Source organism: Notolepis coatsorum, assembly GCF_963971535.1.
Source record: "Notolepis coatsorum genome assembly, contig: SCAFFOLD_204, whole genome shotgun sequence".
NCBI lineage: Eukaryota > Metazoa > Chordata > Actinopteri > Aulopiformes > Paralepididae > Notolepis > Notolepis coatsorum.
Window position 1 is genome coordinate 162670 of NW_028170755.1, and position 20086 is coordinate 182755.

General features: G+C 44.0%; 1 protein-coding gene across 1 annotated transcript in view; it reads left to right on the plus strand.

Annotated features, from left to right (window-relative positions):
• Window positions 1-1085: 1085 nt before the first annotated feature.
• Window positions 1086-20086, plus strand: part of LOC311248449 (uncharacterized protein) — a gene marked incomplete at its 3' end in the record, with an annotated part of 58214 nt that continues 39213 nt past the window's right edge. The window contains exons 1-2 of the mRNA XM_084339325.1: window positions 1086-1766; window positions 2725-2791. Of these exons, the coding sequence (XP_084195451.1) occupies window positions 1252-1766; window positions 2725-2791 (582 nt within the window). The 5' untranslated portion in view covers window positions 1086-1251. The remainder of the gene's footprint in view (window positions 1767-2724; window positions 2792-20086) is intronic.

The following is a 20086-nucleotide window of genomic DNA, read 5'->3' on the forward strand; positions in this document are numbered from 1 at the left end:
TGCATCTAGACATTTATGACATATATGTACAAATATACAGTACTGTTTATGATACAAAAAGAGTCTAAAAAGAGAGTATATACATTTGAGGGGGAAGAAACTGTACACTGGATGCCAAACTTCTTCTCGTTGTACTGTACTTGTGCTGCATGATGACAATATATTTGAATCTGATATGCATTTCTAATTCTTAGGGGACCCTGATGTAAACAAGACGAAAGTCTTTCTCTGGTCTGCATCCCCTTAACCCTTTCACTGCCGCACTACCAAAACGGTTAACCCTTTCACTGTGACAATTCACAGAAGGTTAACCCTTTCACTATCTGATAGTAAAGGGTTAACCTTCTGTCGTGTGGCAGTGAAAGGGTTAACAATTGAGTGTATTGAGCTGTACTGTATTGTACCCATTCTGCAATCTGTTAATAAAATGTTCAGTCAATCAATCAATCGACCCCCCCCCCCCCCCCAAAAAAAAGCATTATAGCCGGGCAAGTCATATTCTACAATTTTATTGCACTGCACTATTGCACTATTTTACTCTGTCTATTTTATCTTACGCTTTTTATTGTCTATTTAAAACTGAATCAAACCATAAACAAGTCGGCCTGTTGGGATGTTAGATCCTAATGTGAGAAAACTGTGATTTTATACGTCTGCACTTTATGTGCTCATTTTATGCCTGTCTTTTTTCTGTTGTGAATCACTTTGAGCTGCAGTTTCTGTATAAACAAATAAATACAAATAAAGTTTATTATTATTATTATTATTATTATTATTATTATTATTATTATTATTATTATTATTATTATTATTATTATTATTATTATTATTATTATTATTATTATTATTATTATTATTATTATTATTATTATTATTATTATTATTATTATTATTATTATTATTATTATTATTATTATTATTATTATTATTATTATTATTATTATTATTATTATTATTATTATTATTATTATTATTATTATTATTATGCTGGTGCTCGCCCGCCCCAGTGGCCAAAGAGGGAACTGCCTGTCTGCCTGGAGGGGGGCGTGGCTACAGCTGGCGCGTCACGCGTGGGCTTCTGGCTTGTATGGCGGCGGGTGACACAATAATTATAACAACTTTTAGGGCTCGCGCGGCCAATGCTGCTGTAAAGAAGGATTTTTTATGGTCAAATAATAATACTCTCTCTAGTATCGAGTATATTATTATTATTATTATTATTTTCTTTTTTTAAACAGCGGCGCAACGTCAATGGTGTTGAGAAAATGTGACTATGCTCGAGGAGCTGCCGTCTTCTCCGATGAGGAAAACAAGATGGCGGCGGCGGCGGGAAGCGGAGTAGCGGCGGGAGGAGCGGCGGGCGGAGCGGCAGCAGCGGCAGCGGAGGAGGCGACGCTGAGCGCCTCGGAGAGGGACCGGCTGCCGGGGCTGAGCGCCGCGGAGAGGGACCGGCTGCCGGGGCTGAGCGCCGCGGAGAGGGACCGGCTGCTGGGGCTGAGCGCCGCGGAGAGGGACCGGCTGCCGGGGCTGAGCGCCGCGGAGAGGGACCGGTTGCCGGGGCTGAGCGCCGCGGAGAGGGACCGGCTGCTGGGGCTGAGCGCCGCGGAGAGGGACCGGCTGCTGGGGCTGAGCGCCGCGGAGAGGGACCGGCTGCCGGGTCTGAGCGCCGCGGAGAGGGACCGGCTGCTGGGGCTGAGCGCCGCGGAGAGGGACCGGCTGCTGGGGCTGAGCGCCGCGGAGAGGGACCGGCTGCCGGGGCTGGACAGGTCGGTGTGGATCACGGAGAACACGGATGCTGCTCCTGCTAAACCCTTTCTTACACTTTGTTTCACATGAATGAACTATACAACTCTTAAAGGACTGTTTACAACACGAACATATAGCGAATTGTTCTTACAAATGTACTCTTAAAACAGCTAAATAACAACATTAACGTGTGTGGGTGACTATGTTGAAATTACATCAAATGATGCAAAAACTGGGGGTTGATAAATCACACCCATAACTCATAACCCATATATATGATGCACAATAATGCTGTATATACCACACACACACACACACACACACACACACACACACACACACACACACACACACACACACACACACACACACACACACATATATATTTATTTATACTTACCATATATATATACTGTATATATCCATATGTCTGTACATACCTGCAAATAATAATCTTTACATATCTGTAGATAGTAGTAGTTTATTCAGTCATCATCTTGACATCTCACACATATACACAATCATATTTGCTTTTACAGTGACTGAAAAGGTACAGACTGAAGCATAATGCTTATACATGCCTGTTCTATATTCTTAACCAAAATTAAGACTCAAACAGTCATTCTAAAAGAAAATAGCAAAAAAAAAAAACAGTATGATTCACCTCCTTTTAATCCCTTTCTTAGCTTTTTGAACAGTAAATTTACAAATATCTCTCAAATCATATTTTCTTTCATGTATTGGGGGGAAAAAAATACTTTGCACCCCGTCCTGGAGTAACTTTAGCGTTAGCTCTGTACATTATTTGCATAGTTTTATAATAATAAACCAAATCATAAAATTTCTTAACATGAGACTTTATAAACACCCCTAGTTAAATTCGAATGGTTTTCTTGGCTTTAAAGTGAACCCACGGGGTAGAAATGTACCCTGAGTGATGCTGAAGCGGCCTGTGTTGTTGTTGTTTTCTCCTCGCAGCTCACTGTTTGGATTCCAGAGGCTCCGTGAAGATGGCGGCGCCCGGACCAAGGCCCTGCTGGTGAAGGTACATTATTATAGCCAGGACCAAGGCCCTGCTGGTGAAGGTACATTATTATAGCCAGGACCAAGGCCCTGCTGGTGAAGGTACATTATTATAGCCAGGACCAAGGCCCTGCTGGTGAAGGTACATTATTATAGCCAGGACCAAGGCCCTGCTGGTGAAGGTACATTATTATAGCCAGGACCAAGGCCCTGCTGGTGAAGGTACATTATTATAGCCAGGACCAAGGCCCTGCTGGTGAAGGTACATTATTATAGCCAGGACCAAGGCCCTGCTGGTGAAGGTACATTATTATAGCCAGGACCAAGGCCCTGCTGGTGAAGGTACATTATTATAGCCAGGACCAAGGCCCTGCTGGTGAAGGTACATTATTATAGCCAGGACCAAGGCCCTGCTGGTGAAGGTACATTATTATAGCCAGGACCAAGGCCCTGCTGGTGAAGGTACATTATTATAGCCAGGACCAAGGCCCTGCTGGTGAAGGTACATTATTATAGCCAGGACCAAGGCCCTGCTGGTGAAGGTACATTATTATAGCCAGGACTAAAGGCCTCTACATGCTACAGCAACTTCAAAGCAACTGCAACACAACATCGGCGCGATTTCAACGCGGTTGTTGGAGAGGGTCTTGTAGACTGTGTTGCGAGGATGTTGCGTGCATGTCTCCAAAATCTAATCTAAACAACCGTTGCGTTGATATTGCGTAGCAGTGATTGGTTGGTAGTGAATGGGGGCGGGGCTGTCATAGAATAATATTGGTCCCGCAGCGAGGAATACCATCCTCCATTGTTGTAGCCAGCCAGCATTGATGCTAAATAATTAGCGTCATAGCTGGCCTTTTTCTGAAAACCCAAGCACATATTGTTCCATAGCATACGCCTTCAGTTGATCATGACAAATCCTCTCTTACCTTGACGATTAAAAAGCCTCCATAATTTAGTAAATAAAGCTGTAGCCAGCCAGCTAGCATTGGTGCTATTCAAAATGCTATCCACATTAGCTACATAGCTAACCAACTAAATACAATGGTATCCTGAGGTAACGTTAAATACAACATTTGCTAGTCGAAATGACTGGACACACACAGGGACAAGTTAAACATCAATCAATTAATTTATTCCAACAGGTAGTTTGAGCTGCATGTGAGCCGCGGTCTTTCTCTCCTCTCGAAACTAATGATGTTACGTTAGCTAGAAAAGGCACAGAACCGGCCGGCAAAAGTTAAGCTGCTAGCAACAGACACTATAATACTTCCGGTCGGGGGATTTCAAAATAAAAGTGACGTCTAAAAGCACCGGAAATACGTTTATTTTGTACATTATCTAACGTTAACACGAACCTAAACTAACTTTAGACTAGTTTAGGTTCGTGTAACGTTAGATATTGTAAAAAATAAACGTATTTACCGTGCTTTTAGACGTCGCTCTTTTATTTTGAACCCCCCCGCCCGGAAGTAAAAATTATGCTTATTTTTCTGCTTGTTATCAATGGGTTGGTTGAGAAGGGAAGTGTCATCTATCTAGGGAACCTAGCTACATACGGGGTACAATGTTACATAGGCTGTGCGTCGATGTTGCAGAAGCATAAAGGCAGAGTGTCTGCAACACCTTTGCTTTGTCAATGTTGTGGTGCAGTTGCTTTGAAGTTGCTGTAGCATGTAGAGGCCTTAAGGCCCTGCTGGTGAAGGTACATTATTATAGCCAGGACCAAGGCCCTGCTGGTGAAGGTACATTATTATAGCCAGGACCAAGGCCCTGCTGGTGAAGGTACATTATTATAGCCAGGACCAAGGCCCTGTTGGTGAAGGTACATTATTATAGCCAAGGCCCCCGTTCCCCGTACCTGGATAACTGAGTTAGCCGGATAATTTCCAGTCTAGCCTGACTTAAGCCGGACCTTCCTGTTCCCTGACGCTCGATTGTCCAAATCACCATGACAACAGATCAAAAAGTTTGAGCCTGGTCGAGAGCAGGGTTAACTTCAGTTAGCTGGATGAACCATGGCCACGCCCCCGCAAAGAAATGACAGCTCGCTTCCTGAAATGATTCTCACAGTCTAGAGATCCCATTTATACCATTCTGAATTATGTTTCTGTGCTTCGTTTTCCTAGAGGGGGCTTTTGAAATGTATAATAATAGAACTAAATGCTGATAATAAATCATATTGAGCCTATAGATTTACTTTGTCCTAAATAAAATAATGCACGTCATATACGGCGCTCGGAGTCGCGATACACGCTGCATGTGGTTATTTTAATAACGGCGCATTGCAAATGTGAATCCCGCGGGGATATTTTTAATGAATGAAACCTATCGGCCGTTTGGCTCTGATTAGTTTCATATATTCTCCGCTGTAGATTTGCTTAACGGAGCGCCCGGATTGTGTTTCATTCAAGCATAAAATTGAAGTGTCTATGCGTGGATTGTGGTTTTTGTGTGATATTGTAACTGGGATTAAAATGTCTGACGGATTTGAGAAATTGAATGAGCCGTTGACGTCACATTAATGCATTTGAGAATAAAGAGATAAAACTTCATTCAAAAGAAAAATATTCTAAACACGGGTCTCTCGTCCATTAATGGATAAACAATGAATATATCCCGTCTGGCACAGTGGCGCAGCGGCTAGTGCTGAATCCTGGCAACCGAGCGACCGGTGTTCGAAACCCCGCGTTTCCAATATTATTTTTTTTGGAATATAATATTAATGATTATACGCAAAAGTAGCCTAGTTTTAAGTTAAAATATTATAAATCTACATGCATTGAGGATGTCATTCTTTATATAGCTCTCAACGTGCACCAAATTGAATTATTCCTACATTGCAAAAAGAAGGAAAAGACTAGGAGAAGTGGGATTCGAATCCGGGCCGTCTGCGTGAAAGTCAAAACCACAAACCGTCACACCACAGTGCAGATAAGTAAAAGATCCACCATACATCAATCAATGGGTAAGAGAGCCGTATCCTTATTCTGTTGAACTAATTATTTTCGCTAGCAAGATCTCATTTGATTATTCAATCCATAAACCTACTGCCAGCAGGCAAGTTTAAAGAAATATAATCTGATTAATTGGGGTAATGAGGGACTTAAAATTAGCCTATAGATTATGCATTTAACTTGTCGGCGAGGCTATTGAGCCGTACTGCAATCTGTTAATAAAGTTTTAAATCAATTAATCAATCAATGCCGTTAGAAAATCAGGATCTCTGCTATCGATACGTGCTGGCTTTTCAACTGAAGCGGCCGCGCGCACTTATCCTGGGTCTCAAGTCTGGTTCGAGTTAACGAGACTGAATCCACCTTCGAGGAACAGGTAAATCCCGGCTTCAAACATCGGGTTAATTGAATCTGGATAATGGGACTCTTGATCGACTTAGTTGAACCAGGTACGGGGAATAGGGCCCAGGACCAAGGCCCTGCTGCTGAAGGTACATTATTATAGCCAGGACCAAGGCCCTGCTGGTGAAGGTATATTATTATAGCCCGCCGTGTGGCTGCCTGCAGGGCCCCGTTCCCCGTACCTGGCTAACTGAGTTAGCCGGATAATTTCCAGTATAGCCTGACTTAAGCCAGACCTTTCCATTCCCCGACGCTCGATTGTCTAAATCACCATGGTAACAGATCAAAAAGTTTGAGCCTGGTCGAGAGCAGGTTTAAGTTCAGTTAGCTGGATGAACCATGGCCACGCCCCCGCAAAGAAATGCCAGCTCGCTTCCTGAAATGATTCTCACAGTCTAGATCTGCATTATACCATTCTGAATTATGTTCTTGTGCTTCATTCTTCTAGAGGGGGCTTTTGAAATATGAAATGGACCCAAAATGCTGATACTAAATTCACGTTGTCCTAAATAATGCACGTTATATATACCGTGGCGCTCGCTAGGTGCGATGTACACATTATGTGGTTATTTTAACAACGCGCAGCATTGCAAATGTGAATCCCGCGGGGATATTTTTAATGATTGAAACCTATCGCTCGTTTGGCTCTGATTCCTTTCATATTCTCCGCTGTGGGAGCGCCTGGATTGTGTTTCATTCAAGCATAAAATTGAAGTGTCTATGCGTGGATTGTGGTTTTTGTGGATTATGAATTACGAGGAATCTGAGGATTGTTGAATTGTATCATCACTCACACGTTGTTGTGATATTGTAACTGGGATTAATGCATTTGAGAATAAAGAGATAAAACTTCATTCAAAAGAAAAATATTCTAAACACGGGTCTCTTGTCCATTAATGGGTACACAATGAATATATCCCGTCTGGCACAGTGGTCCAACGGCCAGTGTTCACTCCTGGCAAGCGGGCGACCCGAGTTCGAGACCCAGCGTTTCCAATATAATTTTTTTGGAATATAATATTAATGATTATACGCAAAAGTAGCCTAGTTTTAAGTTAAAATATTATAAATCTACATGCATTGAGGATGTCATTCTTTATATAGCTCTCAACGTGCACCAAATTGAAGTATTTACATTTCAAAAAGAAAACTAGAAGAAGTGGGATTCGAACGCGGGTCGTCCGTGTGAAAGACAAAATGCTCGACCATCAGACCACGGTGGCAGACAAATGAAACATCAACCATACAAACATCAATGGATAAGAGAGCCGTATCATTATTCTGAAACTGTTGAACTAATTATTTTCGCTAGCAAGATCTCATTTGATTATCCATTCCATGAACCTACTGCCAGCAGGGCACGTTTAAAGAAATATAATCTGATTGATTGGGGTAATGAGGGACTTAAAATGTGCCTATAGATTATGCATTTAACTTGTCGGCGAGGCTATTGAGCCGTACTGCAATCTGTTAATAAAGTTTTAAATCAATCAATCAATCAATGCCGTTAGAAAATCAGGATCTCTGCTATCGATACGTGCTGGCTTTTCAACTGAAGCGGCCGCGCGCACTTATCCTGGGTCTCAAGTCTGGTTCGAGTTAACGAGACTGAATCCACCTTCGAGGAACAGGAAAATCCCGGCTTCAAACATCGGGTTAATTGAATCTGGATAATGGGACTCTTGATCGACTTAGTTGAACCAGGTACGGGGAATGGGGCCCAGGAGGTTAGCCTGGTTGTTGTGTCCCCACAGAACACCAAACGCACACAGGACTGGCCCCCCTTAGGTGGTGTAGCTGTAGACTTTAGGCCCCGGCTGGTGTTGAGAACAAGGCCAGGCTAGCCCTGTCTTTAGCCCAATGCTACTAGCTACTAGTCTTTAGCCTGCTAGCTTAGTCTTTAGCCCGCTAGCTTAGTCTTTAGCCCAATGCTACTAGCTACTAGTCTTTAGCCTGCTAGCTTAGTCTTTAGCCCGCTAGCTTAGTCTTTAGCCCAATGCTACTAGCTACTAGTCTTTAGCCTGCTAGCTTAGTCTTTAGCCCAATGCTAGCTACTAGTCTTTAGCCTGCGAGCCCCGTCTTTAGCCCAATGCTAGCCACTAGTCTTTAGCCTGCTAGCTTAGTCTTTAGCCCAATGCTAGCTACTAGTCTTTAGCCTGCTAGCTTAGTCTTTAGCCCAATGCTAGCTACTAGTCTTTAGCCGGCTAGCTTAGTCTTTAGCCCAATGCTAGCTACTAGTCTTTAGCCGGCTAGCTTAGTCTTTAGCCCAATGCTAGCTACTAGTCTTTTTGGATCCACTTTTTCTCCCATTTTCTATATTTTCTCCCATGCCAATTTCGTATCATCCAATTCAACCCTCCCCTGTCACGAACGCTGTTTCTTGCCTCCCACAAGCCGGCTGCAATGTGGACTAAGTCATACATAGCACAAGTCCCCTCCGGTACTTGAGGTAACAGCAGTCGCATCTTTTCACCTGCGCAGCTCGATCTCTCAGTGGCGATGAGTAGCGCGTGGGAGGCTCACGCTGCCCCCGACACTTCCTGATTCTACTGTGCAGGCGCACCAACCGACCTGTAGGAGTCGCTGTCCACAACGCCCGATCCCCACCCATCAGTTTCCCACCCCCTAATACGGCCAATGTGTATTAGTATGGACGGCCAGCTAAACTGAAAGCAATGTGGAGCGCTGGGCTCGAACAGGCAAGCCCAGCGTCTCCGTCATTCGTGGCGAGCGCCTTGCCCACTACGCCACGTAGCCGCCCACTAGCTACTAGTCTTTAGCCTGCTAGCTTAGTCTTTAGACCAATGCTAGCTACTAGTCTTTAGCCTGCTAGCTTAGTCTTTAGCCCAATGCTAGCTACTAGTCTTTAGCCTGCTAGCTTAGTCTTTAGCCCAATGCTACTAGCTACTAGTCTTTAGCCTGCTAGCTTAGTCTTTAGCCCAATGCTAGCTACTAGTCTTTATCCTGCTAGCTTAGTCTTTAGCCCAATGCTAGCTACTAGTCTTTAGCCTGCTAGCTTAGTCTTTAGCCCAATGCTACTAGCTACTAGTCTTTAGCCTGCTAGCTTAGTCTTTAGCCCAATGCTAGCTACTAGTCTTTACCCTGCTAGCTTAGTCTTTAGCCCAATACTAGCTACTAGTCTTTAGCCTGCTAGCTTAGTCTTTAGCCCAATGCTAGCTACTAGTCTTTAGCCTGCTAGCTTAGTCTTTAGCCCAATGCTAGCTACTAGTCTTTAGCCTGCTAGCTTACCACCATCCCCGACAGAGACTACGCAGTTCATGCTAGAGATTACACTGAACGTTTCCAATTTTTTTTTCTAATTTATCTTTCTGGGAATAGATAGCAGGGCTCCAGACTAACTTCTTTCACCACCATCCCGGAACCGTCCCAAAATACAATTGTTACCATCCCAAAGTGAATGTAAACCGTCCCAAAAATCTAAATGTCGTATCTTTACTTTGGTTTTTCCGTCTATAGTTATTATTGCCATAAAGACACCATTCAAATGATTAGGAAATAAAAAGATTTATTTGAAATAATTATTTATTTGAACAATAGGCACATTATATCAACAGGTAACAACAAAACAACAAATAACAATATTGAAACACCTTTCTTATTTTATTGTCAGAGTAATACTGTGTGTGTGTGTGTGAGAGAGTGATGAATGAGAGCAAGAATCAAATCTCAGTCTCAGTTGCCTCAGTCTTTGTTTCTGTAGAGAAAGAGAAAATAAATGTATTTAGTCAAAAGGCAATTTATTTCACAAGAATCATTATGATAAAAAATATATATACTGTATATATATTGTTAGTGTTAAGTTAATGATGTCTTGTAGATTATTATGGATATTTGCAACTCTATTATTTTAAGGACTGATAGGATAGTTTAAGAAGTAATAAAACATGTAGTGAAAAGTACAGAAATCATCTGACATATCTAAGGGAGTCAAAGTGTCCAATTTCATGGATACTGTAAGGAATACAAGTGTTCATTCAGCCATATTTATTCCAAACTGAACATTTTCGGTGGCAGCATAGAATTTGAGCCTAGTGGATTCCGTAGTTGTGTGATGTCACACCAGGCAGGAAGTCAAGACACACAGTTGTAAGCTAGAGCATAGATATGAGCTAGAGTCCGACATGTAAACCAACAGCCAATAAATGTGAAGTTAACTTTGAACCTCGGTTGTCAAGCCTTGTCAATATAACAGATACACCTATATGGGGCGGGCTGCTTTGAGCACACACACACACACACACACACACACACACACACACACACACACACACACACACACACAGGGCTAACATTAGCTAGCAAGCAGCTATATGGCTAAAACGCTAGCTTTGAGCACACGCACACGGGGCTAACGTTAGTTAGCAAGCAGCTATATGGCTAAAACGCTAGCTTTGAGCACACACACACGGGGCTAACGTAGTGATATGCGCACCGTCAGTCGGCACAGTTTAAATTTTCCAAATTTCGGCAACCGTGGGTTTTGCACATAGAAACCGTGGGTTTTGCACATAGCAACCGTTGTTTCTTGCCAACATCCTATAAAGGCAGGACAAACCGGCCATTCTAAACATTCCGTGCAAGGCCTCTTCTTCAATGCATCGCTCCTGTTTAATCTCGTCACCTCGCAGACACACATTGGTTTTTAGTGTTAACACAAGTTTACACACAAAGCAATACGTTAACACTCGGTCTTTGGCTGGTGCAAGGTGGAATCCCTGCCCTGTTCTTGTGGATTAAGTGTTTTTTCCCCCCCGAAGTCGGACATGTTTATTTGGACGAGTGATATCGGATGTTTTGTAGCAGTTTAGTAACACGGTAGTAATGTTTTTGAATTTGGGTGCAGCTTCAGACTCTTGCTGTTCTAGCTTGGCTGTGCGAATAGTGTGTGTGTGTGTGTCTTTGTTGTGCAGAATGCATGCTTTAGTCAAGAGTTTTGTTTGCAGAAAAGTAGTGTAATGAACGAGGTGTGACTATAACGTTGGAGAACAAGTAAGGTTCATGTTATAATAATGGCTGGTTGCCTGGGACGGTCCAAGATGGGAGGAGTGAGACCGATAGCCACGTACACCAGTTTGATATGAACACGGCTCTCCAAAAAGCTGCTATGTGATTGAAGCGGAATTGGGGAGAAGAGACCCTCTCGCTTCTCGTGCCATTTGCAATGTTGTGATTCTCTGCCCGACTCAAGCGGTGCCCGTGTGTCCTTTTGTTTACAGTTTTTCCATCGCCCCTCTCTCTCTCTCTCTCTCTCTGCATGTGCTCTCGTCTGAACCTAGTAGGGCTGACCCCTATTAGTCGATTAATCGGTCGAAAGGAGCCGTAGTCGACTGGCCAACCTCTTAGTCGAATATAATAATAAAAAAAATAGAAAATATTTATAATTTTCTTTTTTTTATTAATTTTTTTATCATTCTTTCCAAAAGCAAAGAGGCCTAGAAGCGTGGCTAACGCTAATGGCACGCATACCAGAGGCTAACTGCCTACGAAAACAGGCACAGAGGCACTGAAAGAGGATTTCACCCGTCTAATGAACACACTAGACTAGACAAATATCAAGATGTATCCATCAGTGGACCAATTGCATGCTTTTGCAGAGGACAAGAAGCCTTCAGTCGACTCCTTCAGACATTAAACCCCCCCCCCACAGCCCAAATGGAATGATACATTTTTTTTTTTTTTTTATAAATATTATAATAACTTTCTTTAGTCGACCAATAGTCGACTAACGGCAAATTTTGGCCAATCATAGTCGACTATCCAAATCCTTAGTCGGGGACAGCCCTAGAACCTAGCGTCAGTTGTATCCGTGCATAATCAACCTGTGGCTAGCACACTTATCATGGCTGACAAAAACACCCAAAAGTTCACCCCGGCGTGACTCTCTCTCGCACCCCGGGTCGAAGCGGTGCTCCCGCTGCAGCCTGTGGTTTGAAGGGCTTGTCCACCCACTACCCCTCAAACCCGCTCGCCAGGTGGTGTGGGTTATCTAGGGAAGTGTGCTCATCTTAACCTGCATGGGGCGCACGGACGGAGCACAAAGCACAGTATGGGTCTTTTCTTGACGAGCTTGTTGTGGTTGTTGTGGATCGTCCTCCCTTAACTCAAACGACGCTAATGATGGGAGCATCGCCGTCGGTTGTGTGATAGTTAGGGCTGTACGCTAAGCTTTTTCACTAGGGGCACACTTGCCCCTAAATTAGAAATTTAGGGGCAAAAAATATGTTTTAGGGGCAAATTTTTAAATAACAATTTTACCATTATAGTGCAAAAAAATATGTTCCTCCTGCCTCATTACTGTGGTCCTTTTATTTAACATTTAAGTGCTTTTGTTGTCAGGTTTGTATCTTTTATAATGAACCAACTAGGGCTGGGCGATATGGCCTAAATATGATATCACGATATTTTCTGACCTTTCGGCGATACACGATACACATCACGATGTTTTTCTTTTTTACCCCAAACAATTCATTATGAGGCTTACCAAGACAGTATGAGTTTGCAAGCTAACATTAAAGACAAAATAAAATACCCATGCATTTAGCATTTTTATATTATATATTAGATTTAGATTATTGGATTATTAGATTATATATTGCATATATTTAGCAATGAGATATTATATGATTTTGATATGAAATATGATGAATTGAAAATGGGGGACCCTGATGTAAACAAGACGAAAGTCTTTCTCTGGTCTGCATCCCCTTAACAATTGTATGTATTGAGCTGTACTGTACCCATTCTGCAATATGTTAATAAAGTTTTAAATCAATCAATCAATCAATAGCATTTTAGCATTTTTATGAAACTACTGTATATTTGTATGTCTCTAAATGTTTTGATGAATTGAAAATGGAGGACCCTTATGTAAAAAAGGCGAAAGTCTTTCTCTGGTCTTCATCCTCCTGTACTGTATTGTACCCATTATGCAATCTGTTAATAAAGTTCTCATTCATTCATTCTGACGGAAAACAGAATAATTTTGATTGACAGTAGAGTCTGCCAATTACGTCACAACGCTTGCACCCGCCCTGCTGTTCTTAGCACCAATCGGCAAGCGCATTAGTTTTTGACTTCCTGAATGCCCTGTGTGTTGACAACAACAAAGCTACTAACATTAGCTCCCCGCGGCCCACGAGTAGGAGACCAGTGCTCTGCAGGATGACTAAATGAGGCATAATGATTTTACCTCAACGAATGTTATAATAAAAGCCTTTCCATACATCTGTCTGATTGAAAACTTTATTAACAGACCGCGGAATGGGCATATCTCCGCACGGGCTGAGATATGAACGAGTAACGTGTGGACCAGATTGACGCGACACAAGGTTTACACAACAGCCCCCACCCCTTGTTTTATTGTATTTGTACCTGTACTACCTGCTGTCAGCTGTTTATCTCTCTCTGTGAGCTTGATTAGCTCACGTTAGCTAGCGTTAGCTCCGCGGCTAACCCTGAACTAAATCAATGACTAGGTTCTAAAGCATTTCGAGTAGTTTTCACTGCACATAGAAGCAGCCAAACAGCGGGAGAATTTCGGGAGCATATGGCCAAAACCCAGTTAGGAACCATCGATTCCCATCCCTACTACTAACTTTACTTTTCTTCATAGCTAAATCAGACAGTCAGCCAGTCTATCAGAGTGAGTGCTCAGTTGATTTTCCCCGCTGATCATACCTGAGTGCTCAGCGTCATCACACGCCTTGGATCATTTAGGAGGGAAATGCGAATGCAAGGCTTGAAATCCCTACTCGCAAGCCCGCCCCCAAATATTATTTACCAATCGCAACGGCCAATTAAAGGGGCGATGAGATCATCGCAGCGTACAGCCCTGATAGTAAAAGGGCTAACCGTCTGTATTGTCACAGTGAAAGGGTTAACCGGCTGTGGCAGCGAAAGGGTTCATGTACTTTTCGATTTTGAAAATCGCTGGATTTACTTTAGACTCGTGTGCGTGTCGTGATACAGTTGCCGCCGGTGACAGTGGTGGACGAGTGCTGGCAGGGGGTTGTGACGTTGGCACTACTGACCCTCCCTCTTACTGACCCTCTCTCTTACTGACCCTCCCTCTTACTGACCCCCCCTCTTACTGACCCTCCCTCTTACTGACCCTCCCTCTTACTGACCCCCCCTCTTACTGACCCTCCCTCTTACTGACCCTCCCTCTTACTGACCCTCCCTCTTACTGACCCTCCCCCTCTTACTGACCCTCCCTCTTACTGACCCCCCCTCTTACTGACCCTCCCCCTCTTACTGACCCTCCCTCTTACTGACCCCCCCTCTTACTGACCCTCCCTCTTACTGACCCTCCCTCTTACTGACCCCCCCCCCTCTTACTGACCCTCCCTCTTACTGACCCCCCCTCTTACTGACCCTCCCTCTTACTGACCCTCCCTCTTACTGACCCTCCCTCTTACTGACCCTCCCCCTCTTACTGACCCTCCCCCTCTTACTGACCCTCCCTCTTACTGACCCTCCCTCTTACTGACCCTCCCTCTCTTACTGACCCTCCCCCTCTTACTGACCCTCCCTCTTACTGACCCTCCCTCTCTTACTGACCCTCCCTCTTACTGACCCTCCCTCTTACTGACCCTCCCCCTCTTACTGACCCTCCCTCTTACTGACCCTCCCCCTCTTACTGACCCTCCCCCTCTTACTGACCCTCCCTCTTACTGACCCTCCCTCTTACTGACCCTCCCTCTTACTGACCCTCCCCCTCTTACTGACCCTCCCTCTTACTGACCCTCCCTCTTACTGACCCTCCCTCTTACTGACCCTCCCTCTTACTGACCCTCCCTCTTACTGATCCTCCCTCTTACTGACCCTCCCTCTTACTGACCCTCCCTCTTACTGACCCTCCCTCTTACTGACCCTCCCTCTTACTGACCCTCCCTCTTACTGACCCTCCCTCTCTTACTGACCCTCCCTCTTACTGACCCTCCCTCTTACTGACCCTCCCTCTTACTGTTTATTCCCCCCGTCCTGCAGTTCCTCAGACCAGGCCGGTCTGGGGCCTCGACACGCCGTCTCCGCTCCATACACCTTTATTTATAGTTTTTCTGCACCCTTTCCCCGCGCGTACATCGCTTATCTTTTCGTCACGTCGGATCGATAGTAGTAATATGTGCAGTGATGGGGATTTGATCGACCGGCCGGCTGATTGATTGACTGAAAAGATTGACCGACTGCTATTCATGCAATTGCATTTTCAAACCTTTATTTCAACTCGTGAGCCACGAGGTTGCCCTAATTTACAGCCACCACAAGCTTATGAAAACAACAAGACACGGTTGATCAGCCAATTTAATACATACATAGGCACAACAAATAAGAATAAACAATAAAAATGTGTTAACACTATGGCGTCCGTCCACGTATTTTGAAAAAGCGCGATGTGGACCAGAGCCACGAGTATATATGTGACGAGTTGTTATTGTTTTATTCCATATTTATAACGCTTCTTAGGTATCCGATCCACTACCAGCATCTTTTCAGATATTTGATTTTCGAAACATGCAGTACCGGCCAAACCCGCTTAGGGGCGCCATCGCTCCACTGCAGTATCATTGTGAATAAATTTTTTTTTAAAGTACAATTCTGTGGGCGGATCATAGTTCCTTGATCCCAGCCGAACATCCTCCATCTTGGATTAGTTTGGCGAGCGGTTTTTTCAGCGTGGAATAATGGGATTTATGATTAGCCAATGTGCATATCGATCTACCAGAATCTGATGAGTGGTGAGGAAATGCTGCCGGCGATCACATGGCCTGACGGTAGGATAATATTACCCCAAATTACAGCTGGATTGGACATTGTTTTATAACGTAACGTGATTGGTCAATGAAAATGCTATATTGAACGCACACTGTATTGCTGATCAATAATAGTAATCGGCGTTCCCCGCCGCCCCCATTTCATCCATAGATGCTCTGTAATAGTCCGGATGCTACGCAGTTTGTTTTATTTCATTCGTATATATACAGCAGAAATGGCGTTTGATATAACGGCACCAACGTTTAGCCTATTATCTAGCTCCCGGGAAAAAAGCCTAGACGAAAAGTGTGTTATACCTTATATTCACAACGCTATAAAATGACAACCAACCGATGGATTTTTATTTTCTTTAAGCCATTATGAAGGCACGGTTTATGCACTCAAGTGACAATGAAGATAGACAGACAGACAGACAGACAGACAGACAGACAGACACACAGGCAGACAGGCAGACAGACAGACAGACAGACAGACAGACAGACAGACAGACAGACAGACAGACAGACAGACAGACAGACAGACAGACAGATAGACAGACAGACAGACAGACAGGCAGGCAGGCAGGTTACTCTTGATCAAACAAAGATGAATGTGCCTATTGGGATTAATAGTGCAATAACTTGCTTTTTCACCAAACGTCACTTAAAACAAACAAAAGGTGCCTCTTGATCATCAAACAAGAATGCATTTAATAAAGTGCAAATCTAACTATCTAACTATCTAATCTAACTAACAGCTCCAACACACGCTTCCCCCACGGTCTCCGTGTGTCGGAGCTGGACAGAGACCGCGTAGGACCGCAGCGCGTGTTACCTCACTGGGCCCGTCTCCGTAGGACCGCAGCGCGTGTTACCTCACTGGGCCCGTCTCCGTAGGACCGCAGCGCGTGTTACCTCACTGGGCCCGTCTCCGTAGGACCGCAGCGCGTGTTACCTCACTGGGCCCGTCTCCGTAGGACCGCAGCGCGTGTTACCTCACTGGGCCCGTCTCCGTAGGACCGCAGCGCGTGTTAACCCTTTCACTGCCACACGACAGAAGGTTAACCCTTTACTATCACACAACCGGCTGTCGTGTGGCAGTGAAAGGGTTATAACCCTCTTGTCTATTGTCGCAGTGACGGGGTTAACCGTTTTGGTAGTGCGGCCGTGAAAGGGTTAATTCGGACACGCGGCAGGCTAATTGGTAGTTTTCTGGATGTCTGGGGGTCGCGACGTGCGAGCTGCTGGTGTGGAGTCGAGTGTACAGGGAAGAGAGGCTACACTGGGGGTCGACCTGTTGCCAAGTCTGCACACTGACCTTTGACCTTGTTATTTATTTTGATGACCTTATTGTTGTTGTTCCAGAGTGGTGGTGTTTTTGTTTTGTTCCCCTTCGTCTTTGATAGTGTAGAGATTAGGGAGGGGCTCCTCAGACGGGCGCGAGTAACTCCCTAATCTCTACTATCAAAGATGAAGGGGAAGAAAAAACACCAGTCGATTACTCAAGTACTGGATAAGGCCGAGACCACTTATCGATAACTTTAGGGACATCTTTTTTTGTGTGCCTCATCACCGCGGGATGCGGTGGTAGTACCGCACTTTTTATAAAACATTTTATTATACGTTTTTTTATATACGTTTTTTTTCATTAACTCATTGGCTGCCACGCTGTTTCCGGGATATGGCTATGCGCTGCCACGCATTAAACCAATGGAGTCCGTCACCTTGTTTGCAGGGCTATAACTAACACGCTACAATAAAAAATTCAAATGCATATGATCAGTATATTATGTTCCATCATGAATGCATGAAAGGGGGGGGGGGGGGGGTGTCGTTTCTGATAAATTTATTGTCAATAGCGGCATTCGTTAGTACAACAGCATACGCTGATCAGGGCGATGGCTATGAAAACAAGGCACGATCAAGCTGAAATTGACGTTTAATTGATCTTACCTGTGGCCGGTGAAATTCAAAAAAGAATATTCCAATTATTTGATTGCCATCCGGTAGATCATATGTCCATTTGGGCCACGACATAACCCACCACAGCATAATGAAACGGGGGTCCCGAAAACTATTCAATGCGATCGGGTAGAGCCCCCGGTCCAGGCTACTAGAAAACTCCGCCCGGATGAATTTCATCGACACACAGCCACATACAGAGTCTCAAAGGGAGTGCAACATCGGCCGCATAACACCAGGCGGCGGTATTGGACTTTTGCGATCTCAGACTCATTCCCTATGGTTACACAGGCTCCCTGGATGGATAACGATTGGAAATAGCGAATAAAAGATAACGATCAAATAAGAAACGACCCCCCCCCCCTTTCATGCATTCATGATGAAACATAATACCTATCATATGCATTTGATTTTTTTTATTGTAGCGTGTGTAGGGACGAAACACCATCGATTTGGTATAATACACGTTGCGGCTTATAAACAGCCTCCCAGGAATTAGCCCCTATCAGTCCGAAATAACACTCATATTCACCACGGTATAAAACGGGAACATATGGATGGAAAAATTATTTCTGTTTTGCATCTTGAATGGAAGGTTCTTACTGTCAAATGACCATGATATTGTATCCATAGCTATAATATAAAATATAGATTTAGCTCTACAAACAATGTGACGCACAGTGAAAGTGTGTAATGAAAAGCTGGCCGCGGCTAAACAGGCCGGGGAATTCCAATGGCCGGGAATGAGTTGACGACCGTTTCAACTTGACGACATAAACGTTCCACTTGAACGGACCCAAGTTTACCTCCTGCCACCGTTCTTTTTAATAGCAATAACATGGAAATAAACAAACCGTTCCCTAGCAACACAATTCAAATGATACGGTGTGTATATTCGCCTTTTAAATATATATATTTATCATTATTTTCTCCCTCGCAGGCAATGCCCAATGTCCTTTTGTTTTACAGCCGTGATTCATTTTAACGCGTTCCTTTTGCACAGCTTTATTCGTTCCGAGTGCCTGCCCGGTCTGGCGCTGTCTGTTGCGTCGCTATCGACTACTACGTCGCCCAGATAACTCTGGGTTCAGCGTCTCAGACAGAACTGGGTCACGTATCAACCAGCGGTGACATAGATGTAGAATTCATAGAATGGAAACGACTCACGAGTAATTTCTTTTTTACTAGAGGTCTCGTAGACCTGGGGTTCCTCAAGATCTCTCTCTGTCGAGGACTGAGAACACTGTGCCATCTACCTGAGAACACTGTGCCATCTACCTGAGAACACTGTGCCATCTACCTGAGAACACTGTGCCATCTACCTGAGAACACTGTGCCATCTACCTGAGAACACTGTGCCATCTACCTGAGAACACTGTGCCATCTACCTGAGAACACTGTGCCATCTACCTGAGAACACTGTGCCATCTACCTGAGAACACTCGTAGGGCTGCACGATTTTGGGAAATAATCGAATTGCGATTTTTCTGACGGATATTGCGATTGCGATTAAATTTGCAATTGTACTTTTTTGCAGCCCCACAGAGGTTTATTGTAAAATGCGGCTTGCATCTGGCCTACTCTGGGTCTGTTCGGGACACCGAGCCTGAAAATGTTTATTTTTACCTGGGAATCGATACCGGTACCTAGGGCTGGGGGGGGGGGGGGGGGGGGGGGAATCCATACGTAGTAGTATCGCGATACTTTGCGTGGCGATACTGTATCGATACAGGGACACCAAGTATCGATATTTAATTATTCATAAAACATTTTTTTTGTATAAGGAAGTTGCATTGTTCATTTCAATACCTGTAATAGTACAGTAGTCCACACACACACATGTGCATTCAGTTAAGTTGGAATATGACTGTAATAGAAACAGTTCAGTTTGTCAGGTACATGCAACACAGATTACAGTGTTGACATCTGTCTGCTTGAGAAAATACCATGTTCTGCAATAAAAATGATTGAAGTGAGATGAACAGACTGAACTTTATTTTATTAGATAAAACATGTTGACAAAGTTTTACTTTGCAGTTGAAAAAAGGTAATACATTAAATTTGATAAAAATAAAATTCGCAATACTCAGCGTATCGCGATATATTTAGTATCGCGATACTATCGTATCGTGACGCAAGTATCGCGATAGTATCGTATCGTGAGGTCTCTGGCGATTCCCACCCCTACCGGTACCCAACGGTACTTTTTTTCTGTACTTTACT